Genomic DNA, 18,605 nt, shown 5'->3' on the forward strand with positions numbered 1-18,605 from the left:
ATTATTAAGCCAGTTCTACGTTTATGAAATCTGATGAAGAATCGGAGCTCTGCGAGCGCGGATGTATAGTCTAGTGGGTATGCCGCTTGCCTTCGAACCGTGAGTACACGGGTTGAAACCCCGCCCCTTCCCCCCTCTCTCTGTCTCTTTCTTTTTATCTCTCTGTGTCTCTCTCGCTCTCATTTTCTCTTTCTCTCGCCCATAGCAAGATGTGTTACAATCGTCGGTACAACGCAATCGTATGGCTCCCATAAATGCATGTTCTGCAGGCGTGGGTGTATAGCCTAGTGGTTATGACGTTCGCCTTCAGACCGTGGGTACCCGGGCTCGAGTCTCGCCTCGCCAAAAACGTGTATTTTGTTTCCTTTATTTCTCTCACTCTCTGTCTGTCTCTCTTTCTTGCCCTATCGGCCCCTAGTCTCCTCACGTCACAATCTCTCCACTACGCCCGAAACTGCTAACACCATCGCTCCACAGGGATCAACCTCTACCTTGAACAGATCCGCTGTTAACAAGGAGAATGAGTAACGCGTGAGCCGTGGCTAGCCGATCTTAATTGAGGCTGGCCAGCACTGAGGCCAGCTGGCCTGGACTGCGGGGCCCCGCAGTCCAGGCCCCCACAGTCCCACGCTACTTAGAAGGAATTCTCAGGATGACACCAGTTTCAAGATAAACATCCCTAAGATGTGCAACTGTTGTTCAGGCTATTTTTGAGCTTCAATGCATATCAGGGCACTTTGCTAAAGAAAGAAAGTTGAATAACAACAGCACGTTCTTACTGCAAATTCCGCGGCGCTAATTTCAGAAGTGGTGGTAGTTTCAAAATTCATTCCAAGTGTATTCAATTCGTTCCAAATATTGTTCTTCTGAATTTGTAGTCCGCAATCGCGTTCTACAAGCATAGTGTATGCAAATTCCTAGGGAGCGCGTGTTAACTCGAATGCCGTAGTTCGAATGTTAGCTACGGGAAGATAAGCTTCCACTCTAGACATCAGTCGAGCGAAAAGAACATAGCAAGAAACTTTTGAATATCGAATTACACTCTTATCTCTCTTCCAGCAAACGCGCTGCCTCTGTAACAGAGGCTGCTAAACCAGCTTGCAGCAACCTCTTATCGGAACGCGAACCGTCCTTGAGTACACGTTTCTTTTTTATCAACTAAACGCGCGCTCACAACGACACTCGGAATTCGGTACTCTATTCAATCAAGCGAACTTGCGCGCTGTTGCAATGAACAACGTACAGCATCGACAAACCGGCGACCCATTTGTAGCATGTCTGGTTGCGAAAGGGCCGTTACTCGAAGGCGATGAAAAGGGCAGAGGCGTGAAGCGCGTACAAAACGATTTATTTCCTGCGTAGAACAAAACAAAGCACGAGAATCGTCATTCTCTAAGGTGGCACTGATCCTGACGGGCTGCTGACTGCATTCATTGAGAGGCTTAACCGCACGCTCCTTCACGCTTCCAGACACGTAATCGGCCATCTGTTGTTCCGCAGGCACCAGAGGTATACGGATTCCCCTGACGGTGTAGTTGGTGTTAGAGTGTGAAGACGTTTTCACTTTCTTGCGTCGGGCTCTTTAACCCCGATTCGGCTTTAGAGCCAAGGTCGTTGACGCGTCGCGGTTGTTAGCCTGCTTGCCATCCCCCTATGCAACCCTCTCTCCCCTAGCTTAGGTGACACCTCTCCCCCGCAGCAAGCAAGGGTTCGAAGGAAGGAGCGAGCACGAAGATCCGTTGTAAACCTTCTTCCGACCGCAAAAAACAGAGCCTTCCCTTCCATCCGAACTGAATTCGAATTACACCGAAATACGGCCTCTTCTCCGAAACCATACAGCACCGTTTAGGGAGAGGGTGTCAGCCTCGGTGCATCTGTTTACTTGCGGGACTCTTGAAGATGTAACGGGGGGGGGGGGGGGGGGGTGAGGTTGTGCTCCTGGAAATGCCGAATTAAGTCTCGCGGCGTCTCGGCGTGTTCCCCCCCCCCCCCTCCCCCCGATCGTGACTCCTCGAAGCCAAGGGAGTCGCCGTGCGGGGAGAAAGATCTCTCCACGAGCCGCGGCTTATCTTTACAGTATACCTCGCGCTCATCGGATTAGCCGCCGGCGGTATCAGGCCGAGGGAAGAGCGCGTCGCGCACTGCCTGCGACGTCTCCGCGCGCCCGCGATGTTGAGGACGATGCGACAAACTTTTCGTCGCCGGTGATCGTTTCCGAGACATCGTCGTTCCTTCGGCGTGGAAGGAGGGGCAGAGAAGGGGGGGGGGGGGGTGGAGGAGAACGGGGCAGGCGCGGATTTGTGTTGTGTGGGAGGGTGGCGGCAGCAGAAGAGACGTCGTTTCGAATCCCCGTAGATCCTCTTCCATCGCACGGTCGTCGAGGCGTTCCACGGGCGAGGTATAAGAGAGGAGCAGCGATCGCGGAGACTGATTTTCGAGCCGGTATATAAAAGTGAAGGGGTGCCAAGGATCAGAGGCCATCCGTTCGAACAGTGCCACAACACTAGGGACAAGGGGGGACCAGCCACCACACTTCAGGATGCAGGCCCTCGTGAGTACCAGGACATGCCCCGCGCGATGCTGCAGTAGTAGTCTATGGCACTTCCTGATGCGATGGTGCGCCGCGAAGCCGGCTACAAGTCGCTTCCCGAAGACGCGGTCCGTGATCCAGCGGTTCTGGGCCCATGATGGATTACTCTGCGTCATCGTCTTCAGTGACGGCCAGCGACTTCCTGGGCTCGGCTCCCAATGCGCGCGGCCTGCCTTGACGTCAGAATAACCCTGTGCTAGTTCCGATCACTCGCGGCGTAACGGGCGAGTTGCTTTGTAGTCCGGTGTGCTTTCGCTTTCTGTGCGTGGTAGCTGTTGTGCCTTGGCTCTGAAAGAAAGGTGTACACATCTTGCGAACACTGATCGCACATGGTAGACTTTTGAAGTGGGTGCCATACCGACAGGGTGTCGACAGCTTTTCTTTTCTAAACTTTAAGCCGGTGCATTCATGCACCTCAACTGTATAGAGCTGCTGTAATAACGTGACCGAGGTGACCGAGGCTTTGACAAGGCATTTGCTTTGATAGCAGCTGTTCGATAATAAGAGTGAGAGTTTGTCCACTCTCGCTGCTCCTGCAGGGATGTCCACATCTAAGATGAACATCAATGGAATTTGATTAACAAAAAACCTTGGTTATACAAAGAAGGTTCAAAAGACACCGGAATATATTTTTCATGCAGCAGTTTCCTTGAAATCAACATTCTTCGTTTTTGGCGATAGACAACTTAGGCAGGCCCCTGACCAGACCGTAGTTTATGAAACCCAGACGACACTTGGCCGATGATACGTATCGACGCTGTGTATTTCTGCTCGCTATCAGTAACGTACCATCCATATGCTGTGTTTGTTCGCCCAAGGCGACCACCACCGAATGGTGGCTTGGGTCTCAATGGAGACGGTGAAAGGATGCGAATCAATAAATCTCCGGGAAATGGTCAGGAAGACGGAGATTTGGAATGCTCTACCATAGGCAAACAAGAGAAGCTTCAGTCTTGAATCAACGATTCCTCTCTTCGTGTCACTTGCTCCGTTGTTTCGTTTGTTTACCCCGTGGCTGTGGCTTCATTTGTACAGGCGCTCTGGGTCACAAAAGCACAAGGAAGGTGTGACAACCTCTATGATGCTTTATTTGCGACAACGGACGCGAAACGAAAGTTTCCTTGGGAGACCTTCAATATTTTACTTTGCCGTCAATACCATCGTATATTTTGATTGGTGACGCCGGAATCGACTAATAGCAGTAGTTGCTTCTTCTCCACTCATAGAACTTGCACATTTCATTCGGAGGTTGCAGAATCTCTCGCTTCATTGAGAAAAACCTTGCGTATCAAGAAAGCTTAGCTCACTCTTGCTGTCAAGAGGCAATGCAGCTGTGCCGACCCCCTTACATTCGCGTTCACACCTGTCAATAGCTATAAACCCTTATGCGAGCGCAAGAAGTCTGTCAATATCGGTAATTCATATAGAGCCGACTGTTGTCTACATCATCCACAAATGAAAGATGGTGCTCCGCTAATGTGGGTGGAAATTCTTAATCGGACTTGCTTTACATGCCCATATGCCGTAGCCAGGCTGCAACGTCACAATTAGTCTATAGCGATGGCTGAACGCTAGGAGTCTTTGGGAAACAGAGCTCAGAAATATTTTGCTTCACTGTTGTTACCGATCCTCTCATCAAATGTCAGAGGCAGCAACTATCCTGGCAAACCTCAGATAGGACTTCGAATCTCTTGCGCAAGCTATAAGACAGCATCTGCGCCAGCCATGTGACCTCCTCTGCTTTCAGATAGAACAAGAGTCATTTGGCTAGCACGATATATACGTACACTAGTTCGAAGAAGTGTTTAGTGAAATCAATCGGCAGGGTTAGGTTCGTAGGTTGCTGTTGAGGAACGGTCTCAGCGTTTGCCCGAACGTACGCATCCAGAGCTACTTTGTAGCTTTGACTGGTGTGGTTCATTTCAGCAGTACGTTTGCTCTCCAGTATCCGGTTGCAAAACCCCGAGGCGTCCGCGTGGTCGACAGGAAAAAAAAAAAAAACACGAAGCACAGGGTGTCTCTAAACATGGTTGGTGCTATGACGTCAACAGCCGCAAAACAAAATTAAAAATTGGCCTACCATTCTTACATGAGCCTAACGACCGCAAAGAAGTAAATGTAGAAAAAAAATAACGTTTCACGACGGGAAATCTACTTTAACGACAAATAATACATAGATTTATGCGGAATGGGTAATTGCAAAAGCTCTGGCATTAACGTCGGTGCCAACGTGTAGCGCAGAGGGCGTGCCTTCTCCGAGCACATTTAGACCTCTTATGGAACGTTGCAGCTTAGCTGAGGCTCCATCCGGGTTCAGGTTAGCCGCCGTCAAAAAATGGCCAGAGACAAACTGTACAGATACCTTGAGGCCGAAGTTAATATGTAATAATACGTGTACAATGAGAAAGTGCAACAGATGCATCTGTAGACCTATGAAAAGATTTTAATGGGCGTCATTATAATAATCTAGCTATAACGAATTGGCATGAAAATCTCTTCGAAATGTCATTTAATATTCCTTCGTCTGAAATTCTGTGCTAGTATATGTCACCCGAAACCTCTCCCTCTCACCCGCTCATCATAATTATCATCAGCCTATATTTATGTCCACTGCAGAACGAAGGCATCTCTCCTGCGGTCTCCAATTACCCGTGTATTGCGCTAGCTGGTTCAACGTGCGCCAGGAAATTTCCGATTTCATCACCCCATCTAGAAAACCCAACCTTCTAAATAATAAATCGCGTTCACAGGAAGACGGAATGCTTGAAGAGATTAACAGTGCGCGAGCGAGGGAAGCCCCAGGTTAGACAACGTTTTGACTAAGGGACGCGACTTTGTCAAGGTAACAGGAGGATGCAATTGTTCCTTCCTAGTGTGCAGGGATGCGTTGGAAGACAATCACCAAGGGACGAATACAGTCATACATCCGGCAGCATACGTGCGCTTATTTGTGTGTCTCATTGTCACCGCAATGTATCTATGAATAACCAACTTGCTCGAAGAGCTGGGCCGTAATTACAAAAAAAAAAAATTGTTACACTAGGATTGCTCTTAAGAGAAAACTTCAGCCAATCCTGGTGCTTGACATATCATTAGCGAAGGCAACCACCTGATCACTAAGAGCACTTACGAAAAGAAAAAAAAAAGCGTTCTGAATTTGGCCCCTGCTCTTCTTGAACGCTGGCTCCTCGACGACGCTACTGTTGAACGCTTCCTTGCGTGTACATATCAGCTGAAAGCAGTGGTTGGCCTGGATATCTTTTCGGAGATATCTTCGCCTGCGACACTGCACGACTCAAAGGAATTGCTACAGATGATCGCCGCAATATGTAGTTGTTGCAAAACATCCACTGTCTATTGCTCTTCACGTAGCTTCGAATTAGCCTTAATAGAAATACTGGGATCACTGAACTCGTGGTAGTGGAGGTGGGTGCGGCTGTGGGGATATGATCTTCCCCTTTGAAAGGGAGTGGCATAAGGCTCGCAAGCAGCACCCTACGCCGAGGGTGTTCCGTTAATTTGTTAAGAGCGCACAACCCACTATGCGCGTGACCGAAGGGGTTTTCGGGCAACTAAATTATGCTGTTTAGTAATACAAATAATACAAGAGCATCTTGAATATCCGTCGCGCTGCTTGGTCGAAGGAAAGGCTGGCAAAACATGGCTGTGTCAATGGCGTTGCATTCCGCTGACTGATAGGATATATAGGTTAAAGGTAGTACAAGCCTACTCTCCAACCTCCAAGTAATGATGATGAAGAAGTAGAACAGCTTTATGAAGATGTTGAATTACCATTGAGAATGGTACAAAAACCGTATACTGAAGTCATGGGTGACTTCAATGCAAAAAAAGGCCAAAAAGCAGGCTGGGGGACAACCACCTGGCAACTGCGGCATCGATTCTAGAAATAGCAGAGGAGAAATATTGGTATAATTCGCGGAAGAGAATAGACTCCGAATAATGAATACCTTCTTCAGGAAGCGCCGTAGCAGGAAGTGCACCGGGAAAAGCCCTAAAGGAGAAACAAGAAAGGAAATAGGTTTCATGCACTCTGCTGATCCCAGCATAGTGCAGGATCACCAAGTAAGCACCAAGTAAAGTAACACCCTCCAATGTAACAGAGGACCTAATAAAGAAATGACGAAGCACGAACAGGGTAATGTCATCAGCCATTTTGATGATATAGTAAAAAGCAGCAGAAGGATTCTATGCTGACTTGTATGGTACACAGAGTAGCCACGCGACTTTCATTGGAAGTAGTGATGAACAGGATACAGAGGTTCCTGATATATCTGGCGATGAAGTTATAAGGGCGCTGAGCGGCAGGAGAAAATGGCATAGCAGTCGATTTAATCAAAGATGGGGAAGATAGTATGCTGGAAAAGCTTGTGGCCCTTTATACGCAATGCCTCAAGATTTCAAGTGTACGATAGAGCTGGAAGAATGCCAGCGTTATACTAAGCCGCCAGAAGCGAGACATTAACGAATTGAAGAATTAGAGGCGCATTAGCTTGATTTCGTTATCGCGCAAAATATTCAGCAACGTAATTTCCAGTAGAATAAGAGCAAAAACTTAACTTCAATCAACCAAGAGAATGGGCTGGCTTCAGGAAGGGTTATTCTATAATCATCTATAATGAAGCACGTCCATGTCCCCAAAGAGCTAACTGAAAAATCTGCGCAGTACAATCAACCTTTCTATATGCCTTTTATGGATTACGAAATGACATTTGATTCAGTAGAGGCACCAGCAGTCATGGAGGTATTCAGTAATCAAGGAATACAGGAGGCATACGTGAATACCTTGAGAAATACATCAGGATGCTTCTATGAACTTGTACAGAGCAGTTACATAGACCTGTGGCTTCTCGTTCACAAGCCGATCCTGCTCTTTTTCACGCGTTCATGAAATTTAATAATGTGCTATCATGAGACTATCGAAGCTCACGATTCTCTTTAAATTCAATTGTGTCGAGAGAAATTACTCGTAAGTTTCGGCTACTACATGGGTACAAGGAATGCTTCAGTTCTAGCCTAGAAGCACAATAACAAAATCTACGGGCTGTGATGACTAAGATTCATAGAAACCGTACATTTACCCGGCTGTGGCTCGATTTGCTTACATTTTTTCTGCGTTCTATTATATGAGTGCTTTTCGCGAAGGCCATTCTTATGATTAGGTGCATGAAGGCGAAAGGGCAGATATTTTAGGAGAATACATTATTCCCAGCAACGTGTATAGCAGCACGGACAATACATAAGTGTGGGCAAGTAGAGGATGATATAGGATAGGGAAGGTGGGCACCTTGGGCCTGTCTCAATATCTCACGTACACCCCCGCCCCCCCCCCCCCTCCCAGTCTCGCTTGCGTACTTCCTTACATGCAATCTGTGCTTCTCATAAAGGAATTGAGAGAAATTAGGACTCAATTATATATCAGGTGAACGCCCACATGGTTCTAATAGTCTCGTCATTGTGCACAGGTGTTATAATGGGCCGTTCGAAGAAATGTTACTTGCAGACACTCAGACAGAAAACATGTCCACAGCGTATAAAACTATTGAAAGTAGTTTCACAATTCATTTGCAATATGACAACGATTTTTATTTTTCACATGAGTACAGCGTAATGATACGAAGGAGGCGTGTGGAAAAAGCTGCAATTTCGACAGCTTGACAAATACGCAGGCTCCCGCATTGGCGTTCACAGCACTGACATAAACACAACGAGCCTGTAACGTTTGAGAAAATATACAAGAATGCGCAAATAACAAAAGTTACGTACGAAGAATACAACCACATACAATTTTACAGGAATTCATGAAATACAATCATGTAATCCTACATATACAAATGCAATCTTGTACAGAGACGCAAAAGAAAAAGCACAGGGTGTATATTATAATACAAATAAATTTCTGCTTCATGCAGAGCAAGAAAGAAAAAAAACGCAAACATACTGCTCTTGTCAAAAAAAAAAAGAAAAGCACCAGATGAAAACAATTTTTTGCACAGAACGAAAAAGGAAAAAAACATTCGAAGATCTTTCTCTACCTTATATTAAAGTAACTATGAATTGTTTTAAAGGAAGTGTTATCCAATTGAAACACTTCGCTATTTAATCTATTTAGTAGTATTGGTAGGTTCATTGCAATCGCTTACAAACTTCGATGTTTTTATACCTATTACGGAAAATGTGTTCGGAATTCCCGAAACATGAGGAGTACGCGATAACTAAACGATTTCCTCGCGATCATTTTCGACCACAATAGCATACTGATATAGTAAATCGGGACGCAAATTATACAAGTTAATATGCAAATTACAGTGAATACCTTTTTGACTGAAAGAGCAGCGTGATTGATCCTGACCTGAGGTTTCAAACTTGCCATTCGAGGCGCTCGTAACCATTCGAGACATGCAAAAATTTCACGCTTCTGATTTATGCAGTGCCCTAAATTACTACCAATGTCCCCTAGAATACCAAAATTAAACTGCCTAAGAGCGCAACTGCGTCTCTCTTAGCAAATGCCAATGAATGACATGACTGTTTATGCCTCGTCGTCAGGAAAGCATCAAGCCAGCAACGGGGAGGCTAAACAGTTACGTTATTCGTAGAGAGCAGTTAAAGGTGTGAATGTTGCGCTCATCGGCAGTTTTAACGCGCGTTAAGAGCCCCGTGTCGCAGGAAATCCGGTGTCGGTGTCGGCGTCGGCGGCGTTGTCCGTTAGAGAATGATCATCCCGAACCACACATGTAGGCGCTCCGCGTGGCTCAAAGGCGCTGCTGAACTAATTGAATTTCTCGTGGTAAAATGCGTCAGAAATTCGTAATGTTCGACTTACACACAGCCTGTAGACGTGATAGCGTCGGCATGCAATTTGAATATACGAGAAAACATAATTCCGTTACGCGGAAACTCAAATACAAACCAATTTTCCAGCTGCCGTTTGAGGCCTGTAGGAGCGGCGCACTCGCTCGGTTCCTTGCGACACCATCCAAATGGCGCTCGCCTCCGCGCATATTGCGGCAGCGGAGGCACCCGCGGTGGAGGGAAAGAAAAAAATAAGAACCAGAAAGGTCGCCTTCGTGTATAGCGTTCGCCTCCAGCGGTTTCAGGAAAACGCCATGGTTACATAAGCTGCAGTTGCCGGGAAGCGTGAATAGTACTCAGGGATCTTTGAATGCTATCGCGTTCCACTATTAAAGGCGAAGCTTGAGCATCCTCCAAGTTTTGTTTAGGGTATTCAAGGTAACATTGGCTGGAATTCACTAAGCAGCGTAGATGAGCAGCGTGGACTTTTTGGCATGTCTGGAAACGGTTATAAACTACTCGAACGACAGGCTTCAAGTCTGGAATTGGAAATACTCGCAAGGCTCAATTGGTTGAAATGTATTTGGCCTAATTTCCTTAAGTACTCGTCTAATTACCACCTCGAGTCATTAAAATGCAGGTATTTGTTATAAACGCTATCCAGTGCAAATAACTTAATTATTGCGTATTGTAGATGTTTTATAAACCTCTAATGCATTTCATGAAGCATTGCCCTGATGAGATATGTTCGAGTCTGTAGCCATCATTTAGTAAGAACGTGTGAAAAAAACGTGCTTTGAATATAAGCTGATAAGTACTGCTGGTTGCGTAAATCGTCAATCTAAATACCTTTATGATTATTTGATTTACATAGTACACAGGCCCGGCAGGAGGTTGCTGTCGTCGCGTCTATATAGTAGAATTCACAGTGGCACTTTGAGTAGTTGCTGTGGTGCAAGATTTGGTGCCAGCGGAATACTAATACAGCGCAATCTTTCACGCAGTGCATCATCGTACTCTTGGGCCTGTCCAGTAGCGCCTTCGCAGGATTCCTCCACGGAGGTGGCGCCGCCATTCTCCAGCCCGCCGCGCCCACCGGAGTAGCCGTCGGCACAGCCTACCCGGCAAACCTCGCATACAGGCCTGCGCCGGCCCCCACGTTCGTGCAACAGGCAGCGCCTGTGGCAGTAGCGAGGCCTACCGTGACCGTAGCCGCTGCGCCCGCTGCAAACTTCGCTTACCACCAGGCGGCACCAGTTGCCTTCCGAGGCCTCCTAGGAGGCGCAGCACCGGCGGCGGCATTCGTCAGCCATGGCCCTGCCGTGGCCCAAGTTCGGCCGTCTTTCTTCCAGTCGGCTCCGGTTAGATTCCGCGTAGCGCAGCCCGTGTCCTACGCGGCACATGCGGCCGTACCAGCCGTGGGCCAAACCCTGGTCGGACCTGCGCCAGGAGGTGGAGTCCATGTGAAGCACATCGTTCCCGCCGCCGCGCCAGTTCCGCTCAGGCAGTTCGTTGCCGCTGCGCCAGCGCCAGCAGTCGTCCAGCAGGCACCTGTCCACATCAAGCATTTCGTATCAGCCCCTGCGCCCACTTTTGTACAACAGGCGCCCGTCGTAAGACAGGTCGCTGTCGCGGCAGCTGCGCCAACGTTCGTCCAGCAAGCACCAGCCTACCGACAGGTTGCCGTGGCCGCTCCAGCTCCGGCGGTCGTGCATCAGGCTCCCGTACACGTCAAACAGATATTCTCAGCCCCAGCTCCCGCGACCTTCGTTCAACAGGCCCCAGTCCTAAGGCAGTTCGCTGTACAGGCACCGGCTCCGACCTTCGTCCAGCAAGCACCTGTCCACGTCAAGCACATCGTCCCTGCGCCAGCTCCGGCCGTCGTTCAACATGCTGCGCCGGTCTTTAGCGCTCCTCGCGTGACCGTTGCAGCAGCTCCAGCTCCTGCATTCGGTTTCCGTCAAGTTGCCTTCCCTGCTCCGGCAATTTCCTACCGCGCCGCTGCCGCAGCGGCTCCTGTAGCTACTTTCGGAGCAGGACTTGGGTTCGGACACACCCTGGCTGCTCCTGCCTTCGCAGCACCTGCGCCTGTTCACGTCAAGCAGTTTGTCTCTGCTCCCGCTCCTGCATTTGCTGTGCCGCGCTTCCCGGTCGCCGCTCCAGCACCTGCTGCGACGCTCGTTCAACACGCTGCGCCTGCTGTCAGCTATCGTACCGCGGCGGTTGCAGCTCCACTCGCAACTTTTGGAGCTGGTCTCGGTTTTGGTCACACGTTCGCCGCTCCGCGGGTAGCTGTAGCGGCGCCTGCTCCGGCTTTTGTCCATCACGCTGCGCCTGCCGTTAGGGTTGCGGCTCCCGCACCAGCCGTTTTCCGTCCGCTTGCCCTTCCCACTCCAACTGTAGTCCAACACGCCGCACCTGCAGTCGCGTACCGCTCAGCTGCTATCGGCGCTCCTCTAGCGACCTTCGGCGCGGGTCTCGGCTTCGGTCACACGCTTGCCGCTCCAGCCGTTGCTGCTCCTGCGCCTGTGCATGTTAAGCAGTTCGTGTCGGCGCCAGCGCCGGCTTTCGTCCATCACGCAGCTCCAGCATTCGCCGCTCCTAGATTTGCAGTAGCTGCTCCAGCTCCCGCAGTCGCTTACCGAAGTGCTGCTCTTGCTGCTCCAGTGGCAACCTTTGGAGCAGGTCTTGGCTTTGGCCACACACTCGCTGCTCCAGCTTTTGCAGCCCCCGCGCCGGTGCACGTTAAACAGTTTGTGTCCGCTCCTGCACCAACGGTTGTTCACCACGCTGCTCCAGCGTTCGCCGCACCACGCTTCGCGGTAGCTGCCCCAGCTGCGCCTGTATTCGCCGCTCCGCGTTTCACGGTGGCCGCACAAGCCCCGGCTGTTGTCCATCATGCCGCTCCCGCAGTCGCTTACCGCACTGCTGCCCTTCAAGCTCCAGTGGCGACCTTTGGAGCGGGTCTTGGCTTTGGCCACACACTCGCTGCCCCAGCGTTTGCTGCCCCCGCGCCCGTGCATGTTAAACAGTTTGTGTCCGCTCCCGCACCAACGGTTGTTCACCACGCCGCTCCAGCGTTCGCCGCACCACGATTCGCGGTAGCTGCCCCCGCTGCGCCTGTATTCGCCGCTCCGCGTGTTACGGTGGCGGCGCCAGCACCGGCTGTTGTTCATCATGCCGCTCCCGCTGTCGCTTACCGCACTGCTGCCCTTCACGCTCCAGTGGCGACCTTTGGAGCTGGTCTTGGCTTCGGCCACACACTCGCTGGACCAGCATTTGCTGCCCCCGCGCCCGTGCATGTTAAACAGTTTGTGTCAGCTCCCGCACCAGCGGTTGTTCACCACGCACAACCAGCGTTCGCAGCACCACGCTTCACGGTAGCTGCCCCCGCTGCGCCTGTATTCGCTGCTCCGCGTGTCACGGTGGCCGCACCAGCACCGGCTGTTGTCCATCATGCCCCTCCCGCTGTCGCTTACCGCACTGCTGCCCTTCACGCTCCAGTAGCAACCTTTGGAGCAGGCCTTGGCTTTGGTCACACCCTCGCTGCTCCAGCTTTTGCAGCCCCAGCGCCCGTGCACGTTAAACAGTTCGTGTCCGCTCCCGCACCAACGGTTGTTCATCACGCTGCACCAGCGTTCGCAGCACCACGCTTCGCGGTAGCTGCCCCGGCTGCGCCTGTATTTGCCGCTCCGCGTGTCACGGTGGCCGCACCAGCACCAGCTATTGTCCATCATGCCGCTCCCGCCGTGGCTTACCGCACTGCTGCCCTTGCCGCTCCAGTAGCGACCTTTGGAGCGGGTCTAGGATTCGGTCATACTTTTGGCGCTCCAGCTTTTGCTGCAGCAGCGCCCGTGCACGTTAAACAGTTTGTGTCAGCTCCCGCACCAACGGTTGTTCACCACGCTGCTCCAGCGTTCGCAGCACCACGCTTTACGGTAGCTGGCCCTGCTGCGCCTGTATTTGCCGCTCCGCGTTTCACGGTGGCGGCACCAGCACCGGCTGTTGTCCATCATGCCGCTCCCGCTGTCGCTTACCGCACTGCTGCACTTCAAGCTCCAGTGGCAACCTTTGGAGCGGGTCTTGGCTTTGGCCACACACTCGCTGCTCCAGCATTTGCTGCCCCCGCACCCGTGCATGTTAAACAGTTTGTGTCAGCTCCCGCACCAACGGTTGTTCACCACGCACAACCAGCGTTCGCAGCACCACGCTTCACGGTAGCTGCCCCAGCTGCGCCTGTATTTGCCGCTCCGCGTTTCACGGTGGCCGCACCAGCACCGGCTGTTGTCCATCATGCCGCTCCCGCTGTCGCTTACCGCACTGCTGCACTTCAAGCTCCAGTGGCAACCTTTGGAGCGGGTCTTGGCTTTGGCCACACACTCGCTGCTCCAGCATTTGCTGCCCCCGCACCCGTGCATGTTAAACAGTTTGTGTCAGCTCCCGCACCAACGGTTGTTCACCACGCACAACCAGCATTCGCAGCACCACGCTTCACGGTAGCTGCCCCAGCTGCGCCTGTATTTTCCACTCCGCGTTTCACAGTGGCCGCACCAGCACCGGCTGTTGTCCATCATGCCGCTCCCGCCGTCGCTTACCGCACTGCTGCCCTTGCCGCTCCAGTAGCGACCTTTGGAGCGGGTCTAGGATTCGGTCATACTTTTGGTGCTCCAGCTTTTGCTGCCCCTGCGCCCGTGCATGTTAAACAGTTTGTGTCCGCTCCCGCTCCAACGGTTGTTCACCACGCCGCTCCCGCGTTCGCCGCACCACGATTCACGGTAGCTGCCCCCGCGGCGCCTGTATTCGCCGCTCCGCGTGTTACGGTGGCCGCCCCAGCACAGGCTGTTGTCCATCATGCCGCTCCCGCTGTCGCTTACCGCACTGCTGCCCTTCACGCTCCAGTGGCGACCTTTGGAGCTGGTCTTGGCTTCGGCCATACACTCGCTGCTCCAGCATTTGCTGCCCCCGCGCCCGTGCATGTTAAACAGTTTGTGTCCGCTCCCGCACCAACGGTTGTTCACCACGCCGGCTCCAGCGTTCGCCGCACCACGCTTCGCGGTAGCTGCCCCCGCTGCGCCTGTATTCGCCGCTCCGCGTGTTACGGTGGCCGCGCCAGCACCAGCTCTTGTCCATCATGCTGCTCCCGCTGTCGCTTACCGCACTGCTGCCCTTCACGCTCCAGTGGCGACCTTTGGAGCTGGTCTTGGCTTCGGCCACACACTCGCTGCTCCAGCATTTGCTGCCCCCGCGCCCGTGCATGTTAAACAGTTTGTGTCCGCTCCCGCACCAACGGTTGTTCACCACGCCGCTCCAGCGTTCGCCGCACCACGCTTCACGGTAGCTGCCCCAGCTGCGCCTGTATTCGCTGCTCCGCGTTTTACGGTGGCCGCACCAGCACCAGCTGTTGTCCATCACGCCGCTCCCGCCGTCGCTTACCGCACCGCCGCCCTCGCAGCTCCAGTGGCGACCTTTGGAGCGGGTCTTGGTTTTGGCCACACGCTCGCTGCTCCAGCATTTGCTGCCCCTGCGCCCGTGCATGTTAAACAGTTTGTGTCCGCTCCCGCACCAACGGTTGTGCACCACGCACAACCAGCGTTCGCAGCGCAACGCTTCGCGGTAGCTGCCCCGGCTGCGCCTGTATTTGCCACTCCACGTGTCACGTTAGCCGCACCAGCACCAACTGTTGTCCATCACGCCGCTCCCGCCGTCGCTTACCGCACCGCCGCCCTCGCCGCTCCTTTAGCGACCTTCGGAGCAGGTCTGGGATTCGGTCATACTTTTGGCGCTCCAGCGTTTGCTGCACCAGCGCCCGTGCACGTTAAACAGTTTGTGTCAGCTGCCGCACCGGCCGTAGTCCATCACGCTGCTCCACAGTTCAGCTGTTGCCGCTCCCGCGCCTTTGCACGTTAAACAATTCGTGTCTGCTCCAGCACCAGCCGTGGTCCATCACGCTGCTCCACAGTACGCCATTGCTGCTCCAGCGCCTGCAGCTACACTAGTCCACCACGCGGCTCCTGCCGTCGCCTACCGTACTGCTGCTCTTGCGGCGCCGCTGGCGATGTTCGGTGCTGGACTCGGTCTTGGTCACACTCTTGCTGCACCCGCCGCGCCATTTTTGACACAGGCTCCGGTTCACGTTAAGCATTTCGTAAGTGCTCCTGCACCTGCTACGGCTGTAGTCCACCACGCTCCACTCGTGAGGCAGGTCGTCGCAGCTCCTGCGCCATCATTTGTTCACCACGCCCCAGCCGCACCTGTGTTTAACGTCCCACGCATCACGGTAGCCGCTGCTGCTCCGGTTGTGCACCACGCTGCTCCCGCCATCGCCTACCGTACCGCGGCTCTCGCCGCTCCTTTGGCAACATTCGGAGCCGGGCTCGGCTTTGGCCATACTCTTGCCGCGCCAGCATTTGCGGCAGCGCCAGCTCCCGTACACGTAAAGCAATTTGTATCTGCTCCTGCGCCGGCTCCCAGTTTCTTCCAGCAGGCCCCAGTCTTCTCTGCGCCCCGCGTCGCAGTAGCGGCTGCTCCAACGGTCGTCCATCACGCCGCTCCAGCAGTGGTTCAGCACACCGCTCCGGCTCTTTCATACCGCACTGCCGCTCTGACCTCTCCGCTGGCTACTTTCGGCGCTGGTCTCGGTTTTGGACACACGTTCGCTCCGGCGGCAGCTGTGGTCCACCACGCTCCTGCCGTCGCAGCGGCCGTTCCTCACGTTAAACACTTCGTTTCCGCTCCCGCTGTGGCTCCAGCACCTGCCGTGTTCGCTGGGCCAGCAGTGGCTCCAGCTCCCGCCGTACTGCAGTCTGCTCCTGTCGTTCACCACGTGAAGCAGTTTGTATCCGCTCCGGCTGTCGCTGCTGCTCCAGCATTCGCCGCAGCTCCCGCCCTAGTCCACACCGCTCCGGCAGCCAACCTAGTCGCTTACCGCACCGCCGCCCTCGGCGCTCCCCTCGCCACGTTCGGAGCCGGTCTCGGTTTGGGCCATACACTCGCTGCTCCCGCGGTGCCTCATGTCAAGCACATCTTCTCTGCTCCGGCTGCCGCACCTGCCCCTGTCTTTCACCATGCTCCTCTGGTCCAGCAAGTACATGCCGCTGCGCCAGCCACCTTCGTCCAACACGCCCCCGTAGTGCAGCACGTTCAGGCAGCGCCCAGCGTAGTTGCCTACCGCCAAGCCGCGCTCGCAGCTCCACTGGCGACGTTCGGAGCTGGTCTGGGCTTCGGCCACACCTTCGCCGGCCCGGCTGCTTCGGTGCTCCACCACGCTGCTCCGGCCGTCCACCATGTGAAGCACATTGTCCCCGCTGCTCCAGCCTTCACCGCTCCAGCTGCGCCTGCCGTCGCCGTCGCCCACGCTCCGGCGCCAGCTTTGGTCCACCACCTCGCCGCTCCTGCTGTCGCCCCGGCTCCCCAGGTCGTCGCCTACAAGACCGCTGCCCTGTCCGCTCCACTGGCTACTTTTGGCGCCGGCTTGGGTTTCGGACACACCTTCGGAGCTCCGGCCCTGCTGCAGGCTCCCGCCCCTGTTCCTCACGTCAAGACGCTCGTTCACCACGCTCCGGCGGCCGTCGTCCAGCAGGCTGCTCCGGTGACAGTGGTCCAACAGGAGCACGCAGTAGTCCATCACGCCGCTCCGGCCGGCGCAGTGGTCCACCACGCCGCTCCAGCTGCAGCCCTCTTCCACCACGCTGCTCCCGCCGCGGCCGTTGTAGACCCGCTGGCGCTCGATCTCAGTTACCAGAAGCTCTTCGCTTCTGGTCTTGGTCTGGGTCAGACCATCTCGTACGGAAACGGCCTCGATGCGGAGCCCGGCTGGGAGGTGAAATACATCGAGTTGCTTCGCAGGAGGAAGAAGAAGTGAGAAGCCTACTCAGCTCCTTCTTGAATACTAATATATTGTTGCGCGAGGATGTTGTTGAAAGGGAAATAAAGTTGTACAGGTCGACAATAAATTTTGGCTTGCGAAAGCTGACATGAAGGTGCTTTTATTTCGCGAACCAGCACACTCTTCAAGCACGTGGACAAAGCAGTCAATATTTACAATAAGATGACGCTTGCACAGAGTATTTTACTCGCGATTGATTCTAACCACTGTTCAGGAGCTCTGCGCTTGCGCAAGTAAGTTTCAGCAAACTAGATTGTCGATAAGCAAAGAAGAGACATTTCAGCGAAAGCACTTTTTCTTTGTCACCAGATGAGGTAGAGTGCAGTAACTTAGCGTTCTTTATGGGACACTTTTTAACCGCCGGTGTACAGGCCCAGTTGAGTCGCATTTCTCCGAGGAGCGATCCAGGATGACTCATTGGTTTCCCCTATCGCGTTTAATTCAGCATGATATGACATTGTCATAACGTATATTTTTTCGCCTCTTGCATTTTCGTCCCGTGCCGTATGGGGAATTCCTATACCTCGTCTTTGAACGACAACAGTCTCAGATTATTCATTGTGCAAAATTCGAGAGAAAAATGACTATCTTCAAAAAAGCGCTTCATGAGAGCTTCACAACAGCGGTGAGCATCAACAGTGGCGTGATACTGCCTAAGTTACAAAGCAACAAAGTTAACTCTTTAGTCGACGACATTACGGCGCACGTTGTAATTACAAAATTGAAGTCAGCCAGTACTCGAAGCACAACCTTTTGCTGGAAGCTGTATTCCTCACGCAGTTTGGCAGAGTACGTATAGAAATTTGCAGCTAAGTGCATGGCCGTTCCCATAAATATGTTTTCCTTAGCGTAAAAGAAGGTTGTGTGTAATACTTCACTGGAACAGCAATATATATATCACTGCACAATTTGAGTAAGTGGGTCTCAAAAGTGGTGCTATATGTACAGTTTCTAGCTTGAAGTTGTGATTTCGATACTAGCTGAAGGGCGAAGCATGGACCTTGATAGCAAAGTTTAGAGTTGCGCTTAGACTCTTTCAGTTCGGGCTTCTGCTCTGAAATTGACCCCAGGGATGTTCGCTCCTCCGTCCAAGAATTGCTTATGGAGTTCAACCGAATTCCCTGTTAAATTTGCATCTTTGTGTACTTTTTAATTATTGATTATTGATTTTTTCGACAATTATTGCTTTCACTTTAACGTGCATTTCAACTTACAACATCACTTACTCTGCAGCAATCCTCAAAGTTTATTGGTGGTTATAACTTGAAATAGTCGACCTTGATCTTGCCCAGTCCCCTATAGTCAGTATGAGGCCAG

The 18,605-nt window shown here is 52.6% G+C and overlaps 3 protein-coding genes across 3 annotated transcripts; all 3 read left to right on the plus strand.

Annotated features, from left to right (window-relative positions):
• The first annotated feature begins 2,458 nt into the window (after nucleotides 1-2,458).
• Nucleotides 2,459-11,863, plus strand: LOC125945677 (skin secretory protein xP2-like). The gene is made up of 3 exons (XM_049667907.1): nucleotides 2,459-2,551; nucleotides 10,408-11,742; nucleotides 11,807-11,863. Exons 1-3 carry the CDS (start codon nucleotides 2,540-2,542, stop codon nucleotides 11,861-11,863), a joined length of 1,404 nt encoding a protein of 467 aa, XP_049523864.1. The 5' UTR covers nucleotides 2,459-2,539.
• An 890-nt stretch (nucleotides 11,864-12,753) lies between these two features.
• Nucleotides 12,754-15,311, plus strand: LOC125945678 (calphotin-like; the record flags this gene model as incomplete). The annotated part of the gene is made up of 2 exons (XM_049667908.1): nucleotides 12,754-14,479; nucleotides 14,583-15,311. Coding segments are annotated over 2 exons (2,454 nt in total), but the record flags the coding sequence as incomplete, so codon positions are not given.
• Nucleotides 15,311-17,264, plus strand: LOC125945679 (skin secretory protein xP2-like). The gene has a single exon (XM_049667909.1). It carries the CDS (start codon nucleotides 15,459-15,461, stop codon nucleotides 17,262-17,264), a length of 1,806 nt encoding a protein of 601 aa, XP_049523866.1. The 5' UTR covers nucleotides 15,311-15,458.
• Nucleotides 17,265-18,605: the final 1,341 nt, after the last annotated feature.

The sequence above is a fragment of the Dermacentor silvarum genome, chromosome 5 (assembly GCF_013339745.2).
Source record: "Dermacentor silvarum isolate Dsil-2018 chromosome 5, BIME_Dsil_1.4, whole genome shotgun sequence".
NCBI lineage: Eukaryota > Metazoa > Arthropoda > Arachnida > Ixodida > Ixodidae > Dermacentor > Dermacentor silvarum.